The sequence below is a fragment of the Odontesthes bonariensis genome, chromosome 22 (genome assembly GCF_027942865.1).
Source record: "Odontesthes bonariensis isolate fOdoBon6 chromosome 22, fOdoBon6.hap1, whole genome shotgun sequence".
NCBI lineage: Eukaryota > Metazoa > Chordata > Actinopteri > Atheriniformes > Atherinopsidae > Odontesthes > Odontesthes bonariensis.
Genome location: NC_134527.1, coordinates 21,567,305 through 21,586,579, shown reverse-complemented (window position 1 = coordinate 21,586,579; position 19,275 = coordinate 21,567,305). Strand labels below are relative to the sequence as shown.

The following is a 19,275-nucleotide window of genomic DNA, read 5'->3' as shown; positions in this document are numbered from 1 at the left end:
GTTTGTTAATCTTTCATCCACAATCCCTTTGGCTTATCTTGAATATGCTGCCAACTCTATGTGTAAAAATGTTGTGATGATAGAAAAAGAGATTAAAAAAAAACTGTTTGAATATATCACAACTTAATATCACATAAAAAGAGTATCCCAGAGAGGCTGAGTCTCCCAGATGTAAAGATGCGGAGGGGTGAATCTATAGTGTGTCGATTCAGAATAACAATCCTCAACAATGGATTGCAAAATATTTTCTTTTTTTATCATCCATGACAAATATCATCCAATGGAAGTGATCCTCAGGAACTCAGGCAGATATGTACTGTTACTGGTCATTCTGTAGTGGGAACAGCACAGGGCCAGAAACACTTTGGAAAATAAATATCTTTTAACAAAGTTTGAACCTGTTTTTGGATCTGTAAATGCAGGTTTTCTTATCCTAACTGAGAAATGAATTTGCCTAAACCTAAAAAGGTTGGCACATGGTTGAACATACTGAGCATGGCTACAACATCCACCAACTTTCCTTCCTCCTTATGAGAATGTTGTGGCCTCTTAAATTAAAGACTTGAAAATGACATCTCTGACTTGGAAACTTTCACACGAGTTGTATTTCATTCCTGCCACTTGCACTGTAGGGGCAGAGCTTTTCAGGCTTTTCAGGAAAAAGCAGCCAATGTCCAATGAAAAAAAACTTTCCCTGAGAAAGCCCAGAGAACTACTATTCAAGACCAGTTTAAAAAGGTTAGAAAGATAAATAAAAAGGAATGAAGGGTGGCTCAAGACTTGTGCACAGTGCTGTACATTTTGCATAGCATCCTAACTTGAAATTGAGCTGTATTACAAAGTATTGTTCTTGAAAAAGCACATATAGTTGGTCAACATGGTCTGCCCTGAGGCGCTTTTAAATCAGCCAAGAAACATAATTCAGTATTCTACTGAGATGAATGTAGAATAATCGTTCGTTTTAGAAGGGATTAAATAAATTGCTAAATAAATAGCTTTCTCTTGTTCCAAAGTGTTTAAGATTATTTAAACAAAACAATTGCACCTACAGTTATCCAGAGAAAAATGTAAACTATCAATTTAAATACTCCATTTACAGTATTGATGCATCAGTCTATTTTGAAGTCCTCCTCTGCGTCTTTTCTAGTACTTCACGGTGTATTCCAGTACTTCTCTGTCTATTTTGAGTACCATGAACAGGGGGAGGAGCCTGTTTCCAAATTAGGAGTGAAATTGATTACGTCACCCGGGCCAGCGCCCCTGCGCAACACACAAGTTGGAACACGCGCTCGTACAGCCGTTGAGGGGAAGTTCTGTACGTCAGATGAATATGGCGTTGAGCTGTAGAGCTGTCAACAGTCTTCAGAGCAAAATAAACGCTGTCACAGTCTCCATGGTACTCTGAAAGGCAGCGACGGGTTACCTGTGACTGTTTTAGCTCGCCTCAACACATTTTTTCGCATTTTATTATTATTTTTTTTTTGTTACGTCTGGGATTCAGTGAACGCCGAAGAAAAAAAAACAGTCCGTATAGCGGAGTTGACAGCTAACGTCTCGCGCGCAGCTAACGTTTACCTGCACTATTTGACCAAGAAATTGGGGTTAACCTTTTTTTTTTTGCTAACAAACGCTACACGGTGGGAGCTAGCTATCGATCTTTGGAGCGCTCCGCTGCTATTTTGGTTAACTCGTCTTGCACACGGAGCTATTAGCCAATCGATAACAGCACATCATGATTCATTGAACTGTTGCTTCTTTTTGCTTGACCGGACAGCTCTGCTCATAACGTATTTATAAATCTAACGGTAGTCACCTGAGTGTCGTATGCCCTGTTGGTTTGTTTTTGTTTTTTATTTGTGGTAAAAAATATATGCAAAAGGATGTCAGATAACCAGAGTTGGAACTCCTCCGGTAGTGAAGAAGATTTAGAGCCCAGAGAGGAGTACTTGCATCCCGTTGGTGTCGCAGAGTTCAGCGGAGTCCTCAGTAAGGTGAGTCACTGTTGACCCAACTGAATTTGTCCAGCTTTTCCAGAAACAATGAGGGCATATCTGCTAAGAAGGCGTATGTCTTCATATCAGAAATAAATTGAGCAATTGGCAAACGTTCTGTCAAATCATGTCTATTTAAATGAAGGGTTATCCTGAATCCCTATTGTATAATTTAAATGTAGCAGTTGAATCACTCAGTGGTAATCCCCCTCTAAGCCAAAAGCAAAACTCACATTGAAATGCTAAAGCAGGGTATGTCTTGCCTAGCTAGAATCCTTCATAGGAATTATGAAGTTATTTATCCATATCTTAACACATTGTAACAACTATATTAGGTAATAACTATTGTGGACCAGTTCGTACAGTGGATCATCACAGTTAACCTAATGTTTACACATTGCTGTCACTAAGATAAGCAATTGGGAGTAGTTGCTAGGTTTGCCATAAGACTTAATACAGGCTTTAATGTTTTAATTCTGAAAAAGTTACAGGCCACCCCTTCAAATTCATTTTGAATGAGCAGGTGTGTCCAAACCTTTCACTGGTACTTTATATTTTCAGATCATGTGGCTCACTTATTACTGAAGGGCTTAAAGCGGGCCAGCTGCTCATTCCTTTTCCATGTCCACTGTAATTTCAACTTGAATGAGCCAGTGGTATGACTGGTTACAGGCAGATGTCCAGTCATGTTGTAAATATTGGTTCAACAACAGTGTGCAAGGTACAGAAAAAACTTTGGTTGGGATACTGGTAAAAGTTACCTATGCTTGGGAAACGAGTGTACTGTTTTCGAAAAACAACACTTCAAGCTGATGTTGATTCTGCTTCGTTTTTCTGTGCTAAACAGGCTGTTAAGCCTACTGCTAGACAACTACCCAGTAACCTAATTCGCCATATGCCTCATCTCACTTGTGTTAGTCTCTGTTTTGGGCGGGCTGATGACGGTTTTAATTAGTTAAGCTTCGAGCAAGCTAATGTGGTATTAATCTCACTGAACACTGGTTGCCTCTAAACAGATTGCAAGGTGACCCGCTAACCAAGCATATTGTGAGATTAAGCAGGTCCACATTCAGAAAAGCTCACCTGTTCGAGCATACTAAGCCCCGTACAACTCATAAAACTCGTGACGATTACACGTTACATAAAATCCCACATGTCTCAACCAAGATTTTCCCAGCTCAGTTTAGGCTTACACATTTTTTTGTTGTTATACTCGAGATTTCATCAAACAATGGGAACAATTCTTTGGTCCAAAAGTCCTGCGATCGTTTGTGAAATGGGGGCTACTGATTCTGTTGTACTGGACTGCAGGATACTGTAGTCTGTAGAATTTGCTACATGTAAACAAGATTAAACATTAGGAAGGAGACATTTTTCATGGAGAGCCATAAAGTACAGCTCCTAAACATACCATTATAACATACCAAACATGCCATTCAGCTGAGCTGAAGTCGTAGTCTCATCAAACCTTAACATTTTCAAATGATCTATTTTCTTTCCAATGTATTTTTCTTTTCATTTTATAGGTAATGAATGTTTATTTTTAATTTTTTCAGTGGACAAACTACATCCATGGCTGGCAGGACCGCTGGGTTGTGCTGAAAAACAACACGCTAAGCTACTACAAGTCTCAGGATGAGACAGAGTATGGCTGTCGAGGGTCCCTGTGCCTTAGCAAAGCTGTGATTACTGTAAGTGATGTTGAGATTCTTCTCTACAAGGAGTGCCTTACCGTTCTGTTAAGTTTGTGCAATATTGTCCCTTACAAAACATCTTGCAAGAGAAAGCATTGTTTGTGCAAGAGGAGCTAAGACTGTGACTATAGCTCTTATTGTTTAGCCCTCAATGGTGCTTAGTAAGCTCACAATTTGATTAATTAAGAATTGTGCAACAATCTTAACTGTTTTGGCCTGAAAGAATGTCTCTTTCAGGGTAAATCTGAGTAACATTCAATGAATTTCACCTTTAACTGCTCTTTTCCTCGTTTTGTGTGCTTTTTTTCTCTTGTTGTTGCAATGTAGGTTGAAGATTTAAGCATGTCAGATGCAGAGACTATGTTATACCTGTGTACGGATACATAGTAGCCAACACTAGCTTCCTTGTAGTCTGATGTGCACCTCCTCAGAAATGTAACGGCATTTTATAGCAACGCAGACCAAAACAACTGTTATTGGTCTACTTTATATGCTGCATCCACCATAAAAAAAGGTTAATGTGACAGACTCTCAGTGTATCAGGCTCGCTCATAATCCAACGCAGTAACCAGTATTCTGTCCGTGTGGCTGTATGCTGTTTTCAAAACTCTGCCAGTGAGTGTCACTGATCATATGTCCTGTTTCAAAGTTTCTGTGTTGCTTAAAACCATCATAGAACCAGAGTTACCTTCACTAAAGTTTTAGCTTCCTTGTTTGAAGCAACAGCACAGAAATCCCATGGCCAACTATCACCTTTCGGTCTCTGGGGTGTGATGCAGGCGCACTGTCACATGTGTGTTAATCCCCGCAGTTGTGTGAGTCGGTCTCTCATAGACGTATAAACCAAGTCTTAAGCTTTGACTGTCAAACACTGCTTTGACTTTTACCTGCTGAATATGCAAATATCAGTCTAATTTTTTCTGATTTAGAAAAGGAAAACTTTCTTGCCTCCAGAGGCATTCTACCCACTCCCCCTTTCTCCCTCACATGGTTTTCAGAAGTTCTGCATCTGACATGTAAAATGTGATTCAGATGTCAGGCATCTACCATATGATTCTCTTAAATTCTCGAAGCTCAGATGAGAAGCTTTACCCCCAGAGTTTTCCAGACTGCAGGTCCCTTTTTTGTTTGTCTCTACCAACAACCCCTGATTGTGTTTCAAATTGTGCTTGAGGGCTATTGGCTTGTCAGGTGGCTGTTCTAGATTAAAAGCAGCAGGCTATGTGGTAACACTTAACTAGAAACCCAATGACTATGCTTGTTACTTCAGAGGATAGACCCTGAAATGCAGCACAACGCTGTCAAGAGAATGTAGTCATTGAAGCAGCGACCCATGTGCTAATCAGACCTTCAACAAAATCCTGTCATGGATTCCACAGTCTTCAACTCAAGTGTTTCAATACGTGTTTTTTAGTTCTGCACGTTCAATATTCCACCTTTCATTGCATTTCAGCAAGGACTCAGATCAGTGCCTGACTGTCTCTCTTTCCAAACAGTAACAAGGGAAATTGATAAATGACTATTCCCAGGCAGGGAAAAGCGGGCTGAGTGTATTTGTTCAGCTTTTTTCATTCCCAGCCTATGTAAATATCAACCTGCACGTGGTGCTCTGCTGTCGTCACTTCTCGTTCCAGTTGTAACGGGCTTCATAAGCCTGGAGCATAAATAATGAAAAGTTCTAGTTTCGGATGGCCATCCACCCGCAGAATGCACTTATGAAAATAAATCTTTTTAAGTTCCCCCCCCCAGTATTTCCCGCTGTTGGAAATTCTTGCTGTAAAGCGCAGATTTCCCACGAGGTTAGGAACTATCAGCAAGGGCCTGAGTCTATACATGCAATAGTAGTAGAAAAAATAGAATTTGAAATGTACATTTGAGTTTGTTATTTAGGTCAAAGGGAAGTGAGTGGTCTAAGATGAACTATAACTGACTGGGTGATTAAAGCTGGAGTGCGGCATGTGTGAAACCTTGGTGAAACTATGAGTTTAAGTTTCATTTCTTCACTGTGAAAGAACCACAGCCCAAGGTAATGAATCGTCTTTGTATTACAGTGTGAGATAAGGATGGACTTAACCAAACTCCTCCAACTTATTAGTAGCTCACGCTTCTCTCCTCCTTTTTGTTTATGGTGGTTTCTCTGTCCATAACGTGGGCTTGGTCTATCCTGTGACGCTCAAGTGTTGGGTTTTTGTGATTGTAAGATTTACTCTTGGTTCATCTGGGTTTGCAACTGTAACATCAAAGCCTGACAACCTCCAATGCCATTTTTAGATCCCTGGTCAGTTAATAGGAGCACACTGGCCTACTTGTAATTCCTTCTCTCACTGGAATTGGTGAGTAGTACAGACTGGATCCAAAATTTATTTGGCCTGGATTACTTTGTGACAGTCCACCTGTATGTCAACGTATCGGTAATGATTAAATATTTGTGAAATGGTTAGAGAGGCAGGGAAACTTGGTCAAATAGACAGATGCAAGCGACGCCAGGCCTTATGGAAATGTGCGATGTCTTTTGCCAGGAAATGTGACTCTTCCTCACAGCATGTGACTTCCTCCACAGTGAGGGGTTATGAGGAGGGTCGCGAACAACATGCCTTTTTTTTTTCTTCTGAATGTGTCTGTCTTCTACCGACAATTTACTTTTTACTCTTGCTGATGTAGCCTTCCCTTTCCTTGTCTTTCGCTTTGACCTCTCTGTGAGTCATTGTTTCCGCCGCTTGTGCCGTAGTGATCCCATTATGACGTTTGAGAGTCTGAAGAAAGATGTTCCTGGCACTCTGCCACACTGGCCAAGTTTAAGAAATAGGACTAAGACTTTTAGTTGGAGCATAAATGGGGTTTAACTGCATTATTTGAAGTTAGTAGGTTACATTAACGTTTACAAGACATTTGGGTTTAGTGCAGCTTTGTGTTTGAGACTTTGTGGTCGCGGACACATTAAGAGGTTGGAGGGAACAGAAGGGGAGCCTTTTTGAAGCTAAGTAGGAAGTTTATGTTTGAAGACAACAGACAGGCCGAAACAATTTTGTCTCATCGTTTTGGCATCATATCACAAGATATTTCTCCCTTTTTTTTCCCTCCTTCCTTTTTGCTCCCATCGTCCATTTTAAAATGATCCCCTTAAAGTTCCCAACAGTTTTAAAAACCATCCAAAACAAATAAACTCGCTCAAATATGACGATGCTGACATGGGGGATGTAATTGTGGTATTTAGGCTATTGCAGGACCCCACAACAAAAGGAAAAATGTACTATTCTATTGGAAACAGTTACTGACACAGGCTTCTTGCCAGCAAAATCATGGAAAGCTGATAACAGAGTTTTCTAATCAAACAAAGAGAACACTCCTCTGATACTCTGCCTAAGAAGGCCAAACAACACTCAGTAAACTGTCTGATTAAATCTATCTCCTTCTCAAGTTACCTTCCATGATAGGCACAATCTACTTTTTGTCCCATATAGTTTAAAAAATGGACTGTTAAAAAAACTCTGTGAAGCACAGCTGACATCTTACATAAGAGACTGGGCAACGGGTGTTCTCCGGTTTTTCACATTAGCTTTATTCTACACAAACCTGTGTTTTTTATGTTATTTCAGTTGTTTCATCAGCTCACACAGACTTGCACAAGCTCAACCTCCCCCGACCATTTTTTTTCCCCCTGTCTGCTTGCTTTTCACATAGGGTCCAATCTGAGCTCATTGTCAGCATTGTCAGTCATTTTGTCTTGTGGAGAGGCCTTCGAGTCATTGATTCATTTTTTTTTACTGTTGCCTTGGATCCCAGTGACTCTCTCAAACTAAGTGCAAACTTTCTTCAGCCACTGTTCACTCCGTTGGGTTTCGATTCAAGTCAGCTGAGGAGAGGAGGAGAGTTGTCTGCTGGTCTTTTGTTGTTCCTGTACATGATTTAGGATGCATCACCCCCGTTTCCTTTCTCACTTGGGCTTCCTCTTCTAGTCTTTCACTGTGACCGGTGTTGATCTCGTGCAAAGAGCTGATGGTTAACAGCTGAATAAAGGTCGGACTCTGACAGATATCAGTGTGCATTCTCATGCCGTGCACCATTAACTCAGAGCATCTGGTGATGGCGCCGATGCCTGGCAACATTTCCCAGTTACACTGTTGTTATGACATGCCAAAGACACTAAAGTGGACCGTTTATTGGTCTGCCAATGCACTGAAATAATACAGTCCTCAGGAATGTTCGCATCTCTTGGCAGTGATGTTGACTGGGTGATAAATTTGGATATGTAAATTGTTAAAGATTATATTTGCCTGCTTGATTAGTGCTCGTCTCGCACAGTTCAGCATTTTTAAGTAGTGTGAGACTGTTATAGATTAAATACTGTTGGTAGACAGTAAAACTCAATAAAGTATAATTATGTTTTTCTTCACATCATATTGATCCACCAACCCCTGGAATCAATAAGTGCAGTAATTAAACAAATGGTGCTGTTAATTTCAGTTATTATGTTATTTTGGCCCAGCGTAGTCTGTTAACACTTGTCTATCCACTGTTTGTGTATTACAGTCGCACCAAATCAGGGATCCCTAAATGTGTTCAGTTCTTCTTTGAGTTCCTTTTATTTTGCTTACGGTTAGTGCAGCGTGCTCATTCAATTTCTTTCCAGTCCTCAGTCCCTCGCTAACCTTGTCCTTGACTCTGCCCGAACAAGCTGGACTCTCGCTCATTTATCAGCCTGTTCTGTCACGGTGATCAGACCTTGAGAGCAGTTTAACCTTGGGACTCGCTGCTGAGGTATCCTTTCGGAATATTTTGGTGAATGCTGCATAGGTTAATGTTGTTGCTATCTCCCACCGTCCCTCCACACTCTCACTTCCCGGCGCACACATAAACATCCACACGCATTCTGGTTGTGTTCGTTGCCCACGGCACAACGGCATGTTTACGATGCTTGCAGTACAGTGGAGAGCTATTAGAAAAATGCTCCATTCTGCAGGAAAAAGCCAGTAATCCGTCACTGCTCCTCCTACAGGATGCTGTTAAGAAATGGAATCTGTGTGTGCATTGTGCACTCTTCTTTGACTTTTATTGCTTTTAAGATATACAGATTAGCCTAAATGAAAATAAAACTTTTAAGTCACATCACTGAGAATGTGGTTGTTAGTTCGACTCAACAACAGATTGTGAAATGAGTTTTTTTATTTTTTTTTTTAGTGTCGGATTACGTTGGTTGCCACCTCACCTCTCTTGCTTTTGCAAATTCTCTCTTGCTATGACACCACAAGAGCAAACTAAGTCATGTCAAATAATAGGCAGGCCCACTCCGCACACCTGGCCTCATTGAACAGAATTGAACACACTGATTAACCCACTTATTTCTGTTTTTTTTTGTGTGTGTGTGTGTGTACCTTAGCCTCATGAGTTTGACGAGTGCCGGCTGGACATAAGTGTAAACGACAGCGTGTGGTACCTAAGAGCTCAAGACCCGGAGCACAGAAACCGATGGATTGACTCCATTGAGCTGCACAAGGTAAGCCAGGCACACTGTAACACAGCAGATGATAAACTGCTGGCATCAAAATAAATCAAATCCCATGTAAGATTTAAACAAATAAATAAACAAGCTTGGATTTATGAAAGTATGTGTTTATTGTGTGTGCGCGTGTTTCTATTAGAATATCAGAGAGGGGAAGAGAGAGAGGGGAGGAGTCCAGGGGACAGTAATCATCCCTCCACCACTGGTGCGTTTGTTGGCAACTCTGTAGGACTGTACGAGTTCTGGTACACTTGTCTTTACAACAGTACACTGTCACATCAAGTGTGTGTGTGTGTGTGTGTGTGTGTGTGTGTGTTTGTACGTTCCTCTGCATAAGCATGTTATTTTGTGTGGTTAGTTTTATTGTAGAGGGTTCACTATTGGTCCGTGACAAATGTATGAGCTCTTAACACAGCAGCATGCTAAGCTCAGAGTTGGCTCAAGGTTGGCATAATCCTTCTTCACGCAGACATTCGGCTCTTGGATAACTCTAACAAAACCTGCTGGGGAGGCTGTTTGTAGAGCACAGCCATAAGATAACATACGATAACTTGCCTGGAACAGGCAAGGTTAATCGTCCTGGACTATAGTCGGGGTTTTCTCGCTTTGGTGTTTACTTAAAATGCCTTTACTTAAGTCTCATGTACCAAGAGACTCAATGCTTGATTGCAGGAGTTGCGAGCAGGTGTGGGACAGAAAGAAATGATGAAAGAAACCCTGGACAGATATGCCTGCTTGTACTTGTCTTGGAACAGCGTCAGGCTTTATAATACCTTTATGTTATCTCCAATTAAACAACTTATTTTCTATTTGGACACCTTTAAACAAGAAATAAAGTGCCAAAATGCACTAAATAATTTGACTTTGCTTCTGCTGTTTTCTCCACGTAGCGTTGGCCAACTTCTCCTTTAGTTTGCTAGCTACTCATGTTATCAGTTCCTGACAGCAAATGCAAATGAGTTGCACAGCCTCACCCAGAAATTAGTCGGCAATGGTTCCTCCAATCTCATGCATGGGACATGCAGACTGTCTGACCTCGCCTCTCTAAAATTGTAGGTTATGTTTACGTCATTTACAGCCAACAGAAATCCTCTACTTCTCACACTTGGCGTGGCTATGCTTCATTTTGGACTTAAATTTAATCCAAGGTTAAAGAGAGGAGTCATAACCAGAATCTCTCTCTCTGACATAGAGGAGTAGAGCGTGAAACACGCCTTCAGACTGTCAAAACACATGCTGCTGCTCACTCCTGATGTTTGCTTTGGGAAACCCCCCCCCATCCTCCCCCTCTCTCTCTCTCTCCATCCCAAACACCAGTGACTCAGGGGAGCAGGAGGGAGTCTTGTGCACATACCCAGGCATCCCACCCACAATGAGTCACCACTGAAAACTCTTCTTCCTGAAAGGCTCGCTGTCTACCCCACATTACTCACCTCAGCAAGCGTCGCCAGGGAGACACAAAAACACTCCAGCTAACACAGCGACCAGAAAAATGTTTGAAAATGTCAAACACTTGTTTCAAGGATACCGTCACTGTTTAGATAAGCCGGACACGTCATACTTGTGATATCCAGAAACTTGACGTTCTGTTAAATCATTGTTTTATGGGGATTTAGAAATATTCCTTCTGCTCGAGACTGTTCCTTTTCTTATCTTTAGGGAACACCAGGTATTGCATCTCCTACCGTTCAAAGATTGTTGTGGTGTGTCTGTGTGGGATGCCTGCACACATGCTGCTCGGAGCTCACAGGACACCCCGTATCTGATAGATGTTACTTTTAGTCCCGCTGCACTGATGTGTGTTTTCTGATTTTTATCACACGCTGCAGCAGCAACAAATCCTCGGCCTACTTCAATTTTTATTTTCACCCAAATATCAAACAGATTAAGCAGCCCTCATGCAAAGAGACAGACTGTGGTAGGAAGTCACTGGGGTAGCAGCATGTTGGTTAAAGTGCAAACAGCAGTGGCTAAAATCCACAGGCAGTGCTACTCCCGGTCATTGACCGACAGTTACCTCAGTCCCTTTTAAATCTCAGCCACGTGCGTTGACCTGCCATGCCCCCTGGTGGCTGAAATTGGAAGTGTGTCTTAAAGGGACACACCGCCGTCTCTGCTCAGTGTAGGCGACCATCTATTTTCGAGCCAGCATGTTGTGTAAGAGGAAAGGGGAACCGGTCAGGTTGGCAGGAACGTGGTTTCAGTTCTACTGACAGTATCCCTTCAGAATATATCAATACAACATTAAGAATAACGCCGTCAAATGTCTATTAAAACCTATTCAACATATTTGGATGTAATAAGTTGGTGTTTATTCCAGAAATGTCGAATACTGTGAACCAATAGTTATAATATGACACAAATCTGATACTTATGCGGAGGGATTTTTCCTCTTCTTTTTCTGTATGTGTGTGTGTATGTCACAAAACTGCAGGTTCCTGATCATATTTCCATATTACACTGACATTCCTTATATTTAACAGTATCCTGAATCACAGTCTATTTCTCCTCCTCATACTTATCTTAAATCTAATTTTTTTTTGTTTTTGTTTTTCCCACCTCACCTTCGGCTCTCTCCGACAGGCTGATCCTGGATATGGCTCAGAGTCCAGTCTTCGGCGCCACGGCTCCATGCTGTCACTCACATCAGCCACCAGCGGCTACTCTGCCACCTCCACATCCTCCTTCAAAGTGAGTTTTCCATTTACACTCGCTGAGGGGAACGTTGGCTTCGGTCTTTGTATCTACACACGTGAGGGAGGTGGGATGCGTGCGAGTCGTTTGAATAGTTTTTGAGATACTGAACAAGCAGCGCATCTCCACTGGAAAGGTCGACCAGTGGTGCACAGAAATATTAATACGTTTCTTTCTCGTTCCTTCAGAAGGGTCACAGCCTGACAGAGAAGCTGGCAGAGATGGAGACGTTCAGAGACATCTTGTGCAGACAGGTGGACACGCTTCAGAAATACTTTGATGGCTGCGCAGATGCCGTGTCCAAGGATGAGCTGCAGAGAGACAAAAGTGAGAGACACAAACACCCACACTCCTGCTCAACGGTTCCTTTGCCATGTTGATGGAAACATCAACACCTTTGTTGTTTGTAGAGACTGTAAATGGAAAATGTCGCAACTCACTGTCAAATATGAAGCTAATGTGGAGATGGAATACAATGCCATTTGTTACCAGGAAGGGGGACTACCTAACGTCTCCAGCCCCAATTCATATTCAACTAAAAGACATTAAGTTATTTCATGAAATACTAAGCCAGTAAATGTTGTTCACAAGTCATTATGGTGTCATCGGTTAGTCACTCCTGCTGATCAGTGTGCTACTGGTTATTTTTGAAAACAAATGTCCCATAATCAAATACTTATTACTTTATTGGACAAAAACTAAGTATTTAAGTCTAAGATTTAACTTCTGGCTCCAAAAAAGGTCAAGATGGCAGCAGCCAAATGCAAAACAACTGCATTTGACAATGTAACGGGTGGCATTGTTGTAGCCATGTCTGCTACATATGTATTTTTGGTGTCACATTTTACATTTAAGTGTAAAAGTACCACTTTCCTGTAGCATTTCAGGCATTTTCTACAGCTGAAACAGCTGCTGGATTAATCGGTCGACAAACAAAAATGGAAAAACAGTTACTTGTTCCAAAGATTTCATACTATTTTTTTTTTTTTTATGGCAGACGTGAACCAGAGCTTCACATTTTAAAGCAGAGATGGCATTTTGTGAGATTAGCTGTCTCATAAAACGACCGTTTGATCCGACAACTGTCTAAATAACTGTTTGCCGCAGGTCTAGTTTATTTAGTTACTATGACAACATTTGGACAGGATAGAAGAGAAGTTTGAGGTGATGCCACACCGGTGACTTTTTGCAAACCAAAGTGAGACTGATTCATTTTCACATAAATTCTGAAAATATTTGGAATTCAGAAATAAAAGAAAATCTTGTTCTGAGAGAGAGAGAGAGAGAGTGTGTGTGTGTGTGTGTGTGTGTGTGTGTGTGTGTGTGTGTTGTGACTCAGACGGCAGTTATTCTGTAACCCCACTCACTCTCCCCATGTTGGCTGGCTGCACATTTGCTCATGGCCGTCTGCACTGGGTGCCCGTGGATGACCACACTGAATGAAACCCTGCTTTTGTCCCTGCTCACCTCCCTCCCCGTCTTCCCCTCTCACCCTGCCTCCATTTTGATGATGAAACCAGACCATTGTCATGTTGTCCAGCGCAGCGGAGGTCTGTCAGTCTCATGGCGCTCCGTGCTGCAGCTTACGTTATGAATGGGGGCGCTTTGTGCTACTTTCACAAGAGTCCCATGAGAAAAGGATTGTGTGCAGCACATACCTGTTCTGTGTTTCTGTCTCCCGTCTGAATCACTCTGTTTTTCTTGTTTGTTTGTTTGTATGTTTTAGTCGTGGAGGATGATGAAGATGACTTTCCGAACACCCGCACAGATGGGGATTTTCTCTACAACCACAATGGTAGCAAAGAAAAATGTGAGTAATGCATAGTTCTCCCTTGAATACCCTGAAAAGTGTTTTTGTTTTTTTAAAGAGTTGACTCGTATAAGGCAGAGAAAAACAAAACTGAAGAGGACAGAAAGTGCACAAGTGAGAGAGCAGCTGAGTAAATGAATATTGAAGCTCGTGAAACGACTGCATTCTTGACAGTTAATAGATACTCCTCAGACTCAGTCTTAGCCACATGTGACATCGGTCGTACAATTTTGTCGTTTATCACTCGTAGCATTTACTTTTGTCTCTCTGCTCTTCTTTGGTGCAGTGTTCCAGTGTCTGAGTCCGAAGGGAATCAATGGCATAGACTTTAAGGGGGAGGCCATCACGTTCAAGGCCACCACAGCTGGGATCTTAGCCACTCTGTCCCACTGTATCGACCTCATGGTGAAAAGAGAAGACAGTTGGCAGAAGAGAGTGGATAAGGTCTGTAATAATGATGTTTTTTTTTTTTTTTCAAGGTTTTCATCTTCTGAAACTGCAGTGGGACATCTTTTAAATTCCTTTTTTTGTGCTCGTGTAGGAAATGGAAAAGAGACGAAGGATAGAAGACGGCTATAAATGTGCCCTCAATGAGCTGAAAAAAAAGTCTCATTTTGGAGGACCAGATTATGAGGTAAAGTCGGCGCGAAGTTCCTCATAACACAACGAATCAACTCTGGGTAGTGTGTGGACTTTACGAGCGACGCTCTCTTTCCCCTTCGCTTGCAGGAAGGTCCAAACAGCCTCATCAATGAGGAGGAATTTTTCGATGCGGTGGAGGCCGCTCTTGACAGACAGGACAAAATAGAGGAACAGGTGAAGAGAGGACTGTGTACAGTGTATACGAACAGAAGTCGCGTTTGTGTGGGGAGCTAAAAGCGTCTTTGTTCGTGTGTCTCTAGTCTCAAACTGAGAAGACGAGGGTACAGCGATCCACCCCAGTTCCACCCGAAGACGTATATTCCAGCTCTGGCTCTCACAGATTCTCCAATAAGGTTCCTACATCTTTTTACCTTCCTCCGACTCTACCAGCTGCTTTGATCATTCCGCCTGTCTGCCCTCCAATTCTTTTCATTTAATAATTTTTTTTTTTTTTAACATTTTATGTCCATCAACCCCTGTGTTCTCATCTTCCCTGTAGCCTCATAGTCTGATAGTCAGGGCCCCTCCTCTTGATGCCCACAGATTCGGCACAGAGGTAACTTCCTGCCAAGGCTTAGCCGCTCACTCTTCTGTGTTTCATCTGTCTCGACTCGACACCATGTTTGCTTTTCTGCTGAATCTCCATTAACCGCATACATTTCCGGAAGAATATTCTGTACACATCTTTAACAACACTGGATTAGCTTCGAGCATGAAAAGCACAATTATTTTTGTACCTGAATTAATCATTTGTTTGCCTGCTACTTGTACACTTTGGTGTAGTTTCTCTCATTTCTGCTGCTCTGATTGTGGGAGCTGTTAAATATGCTGACCGTCAGGAACATTCACTCTTAATGGCAAACGTATGTCATCCACACAGGCCTTGTGTCACTTTTATAAACTCCCATTTTTATCCCCTCATTGCAGCCATTTGAACTGATCCACTCACTCTCTAAATGTCATGTGGCCGGCCTGCATGTTTTTATTTGTTTGTCTCAGCTGTTTCTTGGTCGTCAGCCGGGCCTAATTTGTGGCTGCAGGCTGCGCCGACTGCCCGAGAAATAACATTACTGAAAACAAGATGCTGCTAATTAGCGCAGCAGGCTAATCGGCTTCAGAAGGGGAGATGGATTTCAGGCAGCAGAACACATAACCTGACAGCAGCGTAAATTTCTAGAACTTCTTTTTGTAGAGAAGCACAATGATATTATGATGTCATTTGTATCAGGTCCAATAAAGGCTTATCGGCATCGCCAAAAATCATCACTGGCATGTAGATGAGATGGTTGTGTCTACTTTTGCAGTTGTTTCCAGCAAATAATCAGTCAAGCTTGTTGAAGTAGGAGATGAGGAGATTTAATTAATTAATTAGGAGATAAATGACCTTTTTTTTTTTTTCCAGTAATCCTTTAACTTTGGGCCCTCACATTAAGAGTAGACCAGCAGGCCACATCTGTATGAGCAGTGGGTCAAAATTAGTCTGAAAATATCTGCCAAAGTGCAACATCTGGCACACTTAACTCTGTTGTTTCTGCCTGGCTCTCGGCGGACCCTGAATCTTATTACAGTCACGGCACCTGAGCACCTTTTCAGTTACACGATTTGTATCTCATGGTCTGTGCTTCCCCTCCGCTGTTTCGTAGGTGGAGGAGATGGTGCAGAATCACATCACCTACTCCCTGCAGGATGTTGGCGGAGATGCCAATTGGCAGCTCGTTGTAGAGGAAGGAGAAATGAAAGTATGTTTACAGTATTTACATCATGGCTTCTGAATCACAGGATAAATCGCGAGGTCCTTTTAAAAGACTTCTATTCATCTTGAACTTGCTTTTGGATCACAATGTTTTCTTAAGCCGACGCAGATTAGAGAGTGTGATAATGAGAGGATTTCACTTATAAGTGGCGTGTATCCACAGGTGTACAGGAGAGAGGTGGAGGAGAATGGGATCGTACTGGACCCGTTGAAGGCCACTATTTCAGTGAAGGGGGTGACCGGTCACGAGCTCTGCCACTACTTTTGGGACACGGCGTACCGCAACGACTGGGAAAGTAGGTCCTTGTGCTCTGAATAACAGAGAAAGGCCGCCTCTGGCAATAAACTCCTGAAATTCCATGAAAACTTTGCTCATCATTGTGATACTTTTCTTGTTTTGTTTGCTCTCTTTAGCCACTATTGAGAACTTTAATGTTGTGGAGACGCTGTCGGACAATGCCGCCATTGTCTATCAGACCCATAAGGTAGGAGCCAGACGCTAACCGTCTGAATTCACACGCGCACCTATGACTTGTTAACATCCCTGATGTTGAAACTGAAGTGACGAAGCATCGCTCTTTGCTGCAGCGGGTGTGGCCGGCATCTCAGAGAGACGTGTTGTACCTTTCTGCCATGAGGAAGATCGTGGCCAACAATGAGAACGACCCGGACACGTGGCTGGTCTGCAACTTCTCGGTTGATCACGATGACGCCCAGGTGAGAACTCGGTGCCCGCAAAGATCCATTTCAGGTCTGACGTGCTGTGTAAGAAACTCGAGAGTGCCGTTTTCTTTTAGGGAAAAAAACGCTCATTCTCCGAAACGCCTCTTTTTCCACAGCCCAGCAGCAGATGCGTCCGTGCCAAAATCAACATCGCCATGATCTGTCAGACGCTGGTCAGCCCACCAGAGGGAGATAAAGAGATCGGCAGGGACAACATCCTGTGTAAAATCACCTATGTTGCCAATGGTGTGTGTTTACAGACTCTCATCTCAGCTGACTTTCATGGTCGGGATGCATTTCCCCTTCACATTTAACTCGTCTGTACAGTACAGCTCACTCACTCACACACACATTCATACAGATGTTACACAATGTGTTGATGTTTGTTCTGACTCTGTAAGCTGTGCCTGTTTGACTCTGTTGCTTTTGTCTGTGTGCAGTGAATCCAGGAGGCTGGGCTCCTGCCTCTGTGCTCAGGGCTGTAGCTAAAAGGGAGTACCCCAAGTTTCTGAAGCGCTTCACCTCCTACGTGCAGGAAAAAACTGCAGGCAAGCCCATCTTATTCTGAGGCTCACTGGTAAGAGACATCACAGGGTTTTTCTCCTTTTTGTCCCATCCATTACCGCAGATTTTCATCTGAAATGATTTCTATTGTGAAAGGACGACATGAATCTCCTTCATCTTTTCAGGATGGAGAGTGAAGGACGGAACCGTGCCTGAAGATTTGAGATAACAACAGCTGCTCCGCTCCTCCTCCTCGAAAAGATTTGGATATTTTTCTTCCCCTTTTAGTTCTTAGCTGCCGTTATGATGTGTGCAAGCAAGTGTGTGAAGTGCAAAAAAAAAAAAAAAAGGGGGTCAAATGCTTTTGTTTTCACATCTTTACACGTGCGAGGCAGCCATCGTGGATGGTTCTTTTGAGGTTGGGAATGGTTAGGTCTCTGATTCCCCACATTAAGAACCTCCCGTTGATATTTCCAATTAGGAGCTGTGAAATTCTGCCTTCAGCACCGCACACTGAACGAAGGACGAGTACCAGCAGAGAAAGGAGGCTAGCGCTCCTTCGGTGGGGATCAATTAACTAATAGTTTATTTCAGGTGTCATTAAAGATTAAAAAACATCTTTAAAATTTCTCTCCAGAGATTAAACACACCAAGCAGGTGGCGTTACTTTCCCCCTCTGTGAAGCATCCTGCAGCTCCTGCGGCTGCCGTCGACGCCATCTTTCATGCTCATTGCAGGGTTGTTTTTTTTTACATTGTCACCTTCGCGGCAGATGTAATATTTAAATGTATGTACAATCTGTAAGAAGTTTGTAAAAACGAGCAGAAACCACAGCTTTTAGACTGAAACAAGGCTATATTTTGTGTGGATTTTTCAAACGAGTCGTGTTAAGCTTCCTTTTCACGCAGTCCCTGTGAAACAACGTGGATTGTTTGACATGATTGTCATCTTATTTGTGTTAAGTTCAGAGGGCTGTCCGACTTTCTCTCTAATGAAACCACCTCTTATGGGTGCTGAAGGAGAGACTAAAGGTCATTTCAGTGTAAATAAATATGCACATCATTCGCCTGGCTTTCATTGTTAATATGTTGTAGCTCGTGGAATGTTTAAATTATAAATAGTTTTATGAGCATTTTTCGCTGAAGGTCTGTAAAGCTTTGTGACTTCAGTTGAGCCCAGATGCCTTAGTGTTACAGGAACCTGTAGATTCAGATGGGGTAAAGGGTGCTGTTGGGCACACCTGTGAAATCACTAGTGAAGTGCCTCCTGGTTGGGTTCTTCTTGCCATCTTTTATCCGCTTTGAGACCATCCGAATTTGGCGTTGCTTTATATTTTTTTTCTCCTGTTTTCATGTTAAGATGATGCCCGATGTCTCATTTCAGTACCCCTCCTGCGTCAGTATTTGAGTTGTTACATGAAGTCTGTAGCGACGGCTACAGTGCTGAAAACATTCAGCTGTCTTGCATTTTTCGGATTCTTCTTCTTGCAACTTGAGCCAAGAACTTGGTTTTAAAGATAAGACGTGCTAAATGAAAACTGTCGGCGCACCTTTTCATCAGTCTGAGGCTGGGATTTTTCTTTTCTTTTTTAAATCACCTCAAGTTTCCGGGCATGTCTCAGACCTATGCATGAGTTATGCTACGTTTCAGTTGTGTTTCTACTTCAGCACAAATGTTTTCCCCGGGGTCATTTCAGTGGTGGTTTAGATTGATAGTGCTTTATCATCCATCAGCCTTTGATTTCAGAGCTTGGGTGAGATGCACCGTGAAGCCAGATGAAACTCTTTTAAGTGGAAGGACACCAGGCTGAAGCTTTCTCACCTAAAGCGAACATTTCTGATAGAAATAAGTGTAAATTTGTTCATACTAATGCTGTGGGATCAACTTATAAATGTACTGTGATGACGCGGCATCTCTTCTGCCCCGTTTTGAAAGTGAAATAAATAAGTTTGTCCTTCATTTTT

At 42.4% G+C, this 19,275-nt stretch overlaps 1 protein-coding gene across 4 annotated transcripts; it reads left to right on the top strand.

Annotated features, from left to right (window-relative positions):
• The first annotated feature begins 1,305 nt into the window (after positions 1-1,305).
• On the top strand, positions 1,306-19,270 carry LOC142373238 (ceramide transfer protein-like). 4 transcript variants are annotated; one of them, XM_075456405.1, is made up of 19 exons: positions 1,306-1,991; positions 3,548-3,682; positions 9,063-9,179; positions 9,325-9,390; positions 11,769-11,876; positions 12,068-12,206; positions 13,606-13,689; positions 13,976-14,133; positions 14,231-14,323; positions 14,419-14,505; positions 14,592-14,684; positions 14,831-14,887; positions 15,975-16,070; positions 16,248-16,380; positions 16,499-16,569; positions 16,673-16,801; positions 16,924-17,053; positions 17,248-17,384; positions 17,497-19,270. In XM_075456405.1, the coding sequence occupies exons 1-18, from the start codon at positions 1,881-1,883 to the stop codon at positions 17,373-17,375; spliced, it is 1,935 nt and encodes a 644-aa protein (XP_075312520.1). In that variant the 5' UTR covers positions 1,306-1,880; the 3' UTR covers positions 17,376-17,384; positions 17,497-19,270. The 4 variants fall into 4 exon arrangements, with proteins under 4 accessions (XP_075312520.1, XP_075312522.1, XP_075312521.1 ...); XM_075456407.1 differs by lacking the exon at positions 9,325-9,390; XM_075456406.1 differs by lacking the exon at positions 14,831-14,887.
• The last annotated feature ends 5 nt before the right edge of the window (positions 19,271-19,275 follow it).

Bases quoted from the DNA above. Each gene is read 5' to 3' on its own strand.
- LOC142373238 (XM_075456405.1), top strand. From the start codon at position 1,881: ATGTCAGATAACCAGAGTTGGAACTCCTCCGGTAGTGAAGAAGATTTA. The intron at 1,992-3,547 runs GTGAGTCACTGT...TAATTTTTTCAG, and splicing joins TCAGCGGAGTCCTCAGTAAG to TGGACAAACTACATCCATGG. The intron at 12,207-13,605 runs GTGAGAGACACA...TGTATGTTTTAG, and splicing joins TGAGCTGCAGAGAGACAAAA to TCGTGGAGGATGATGAAGAT.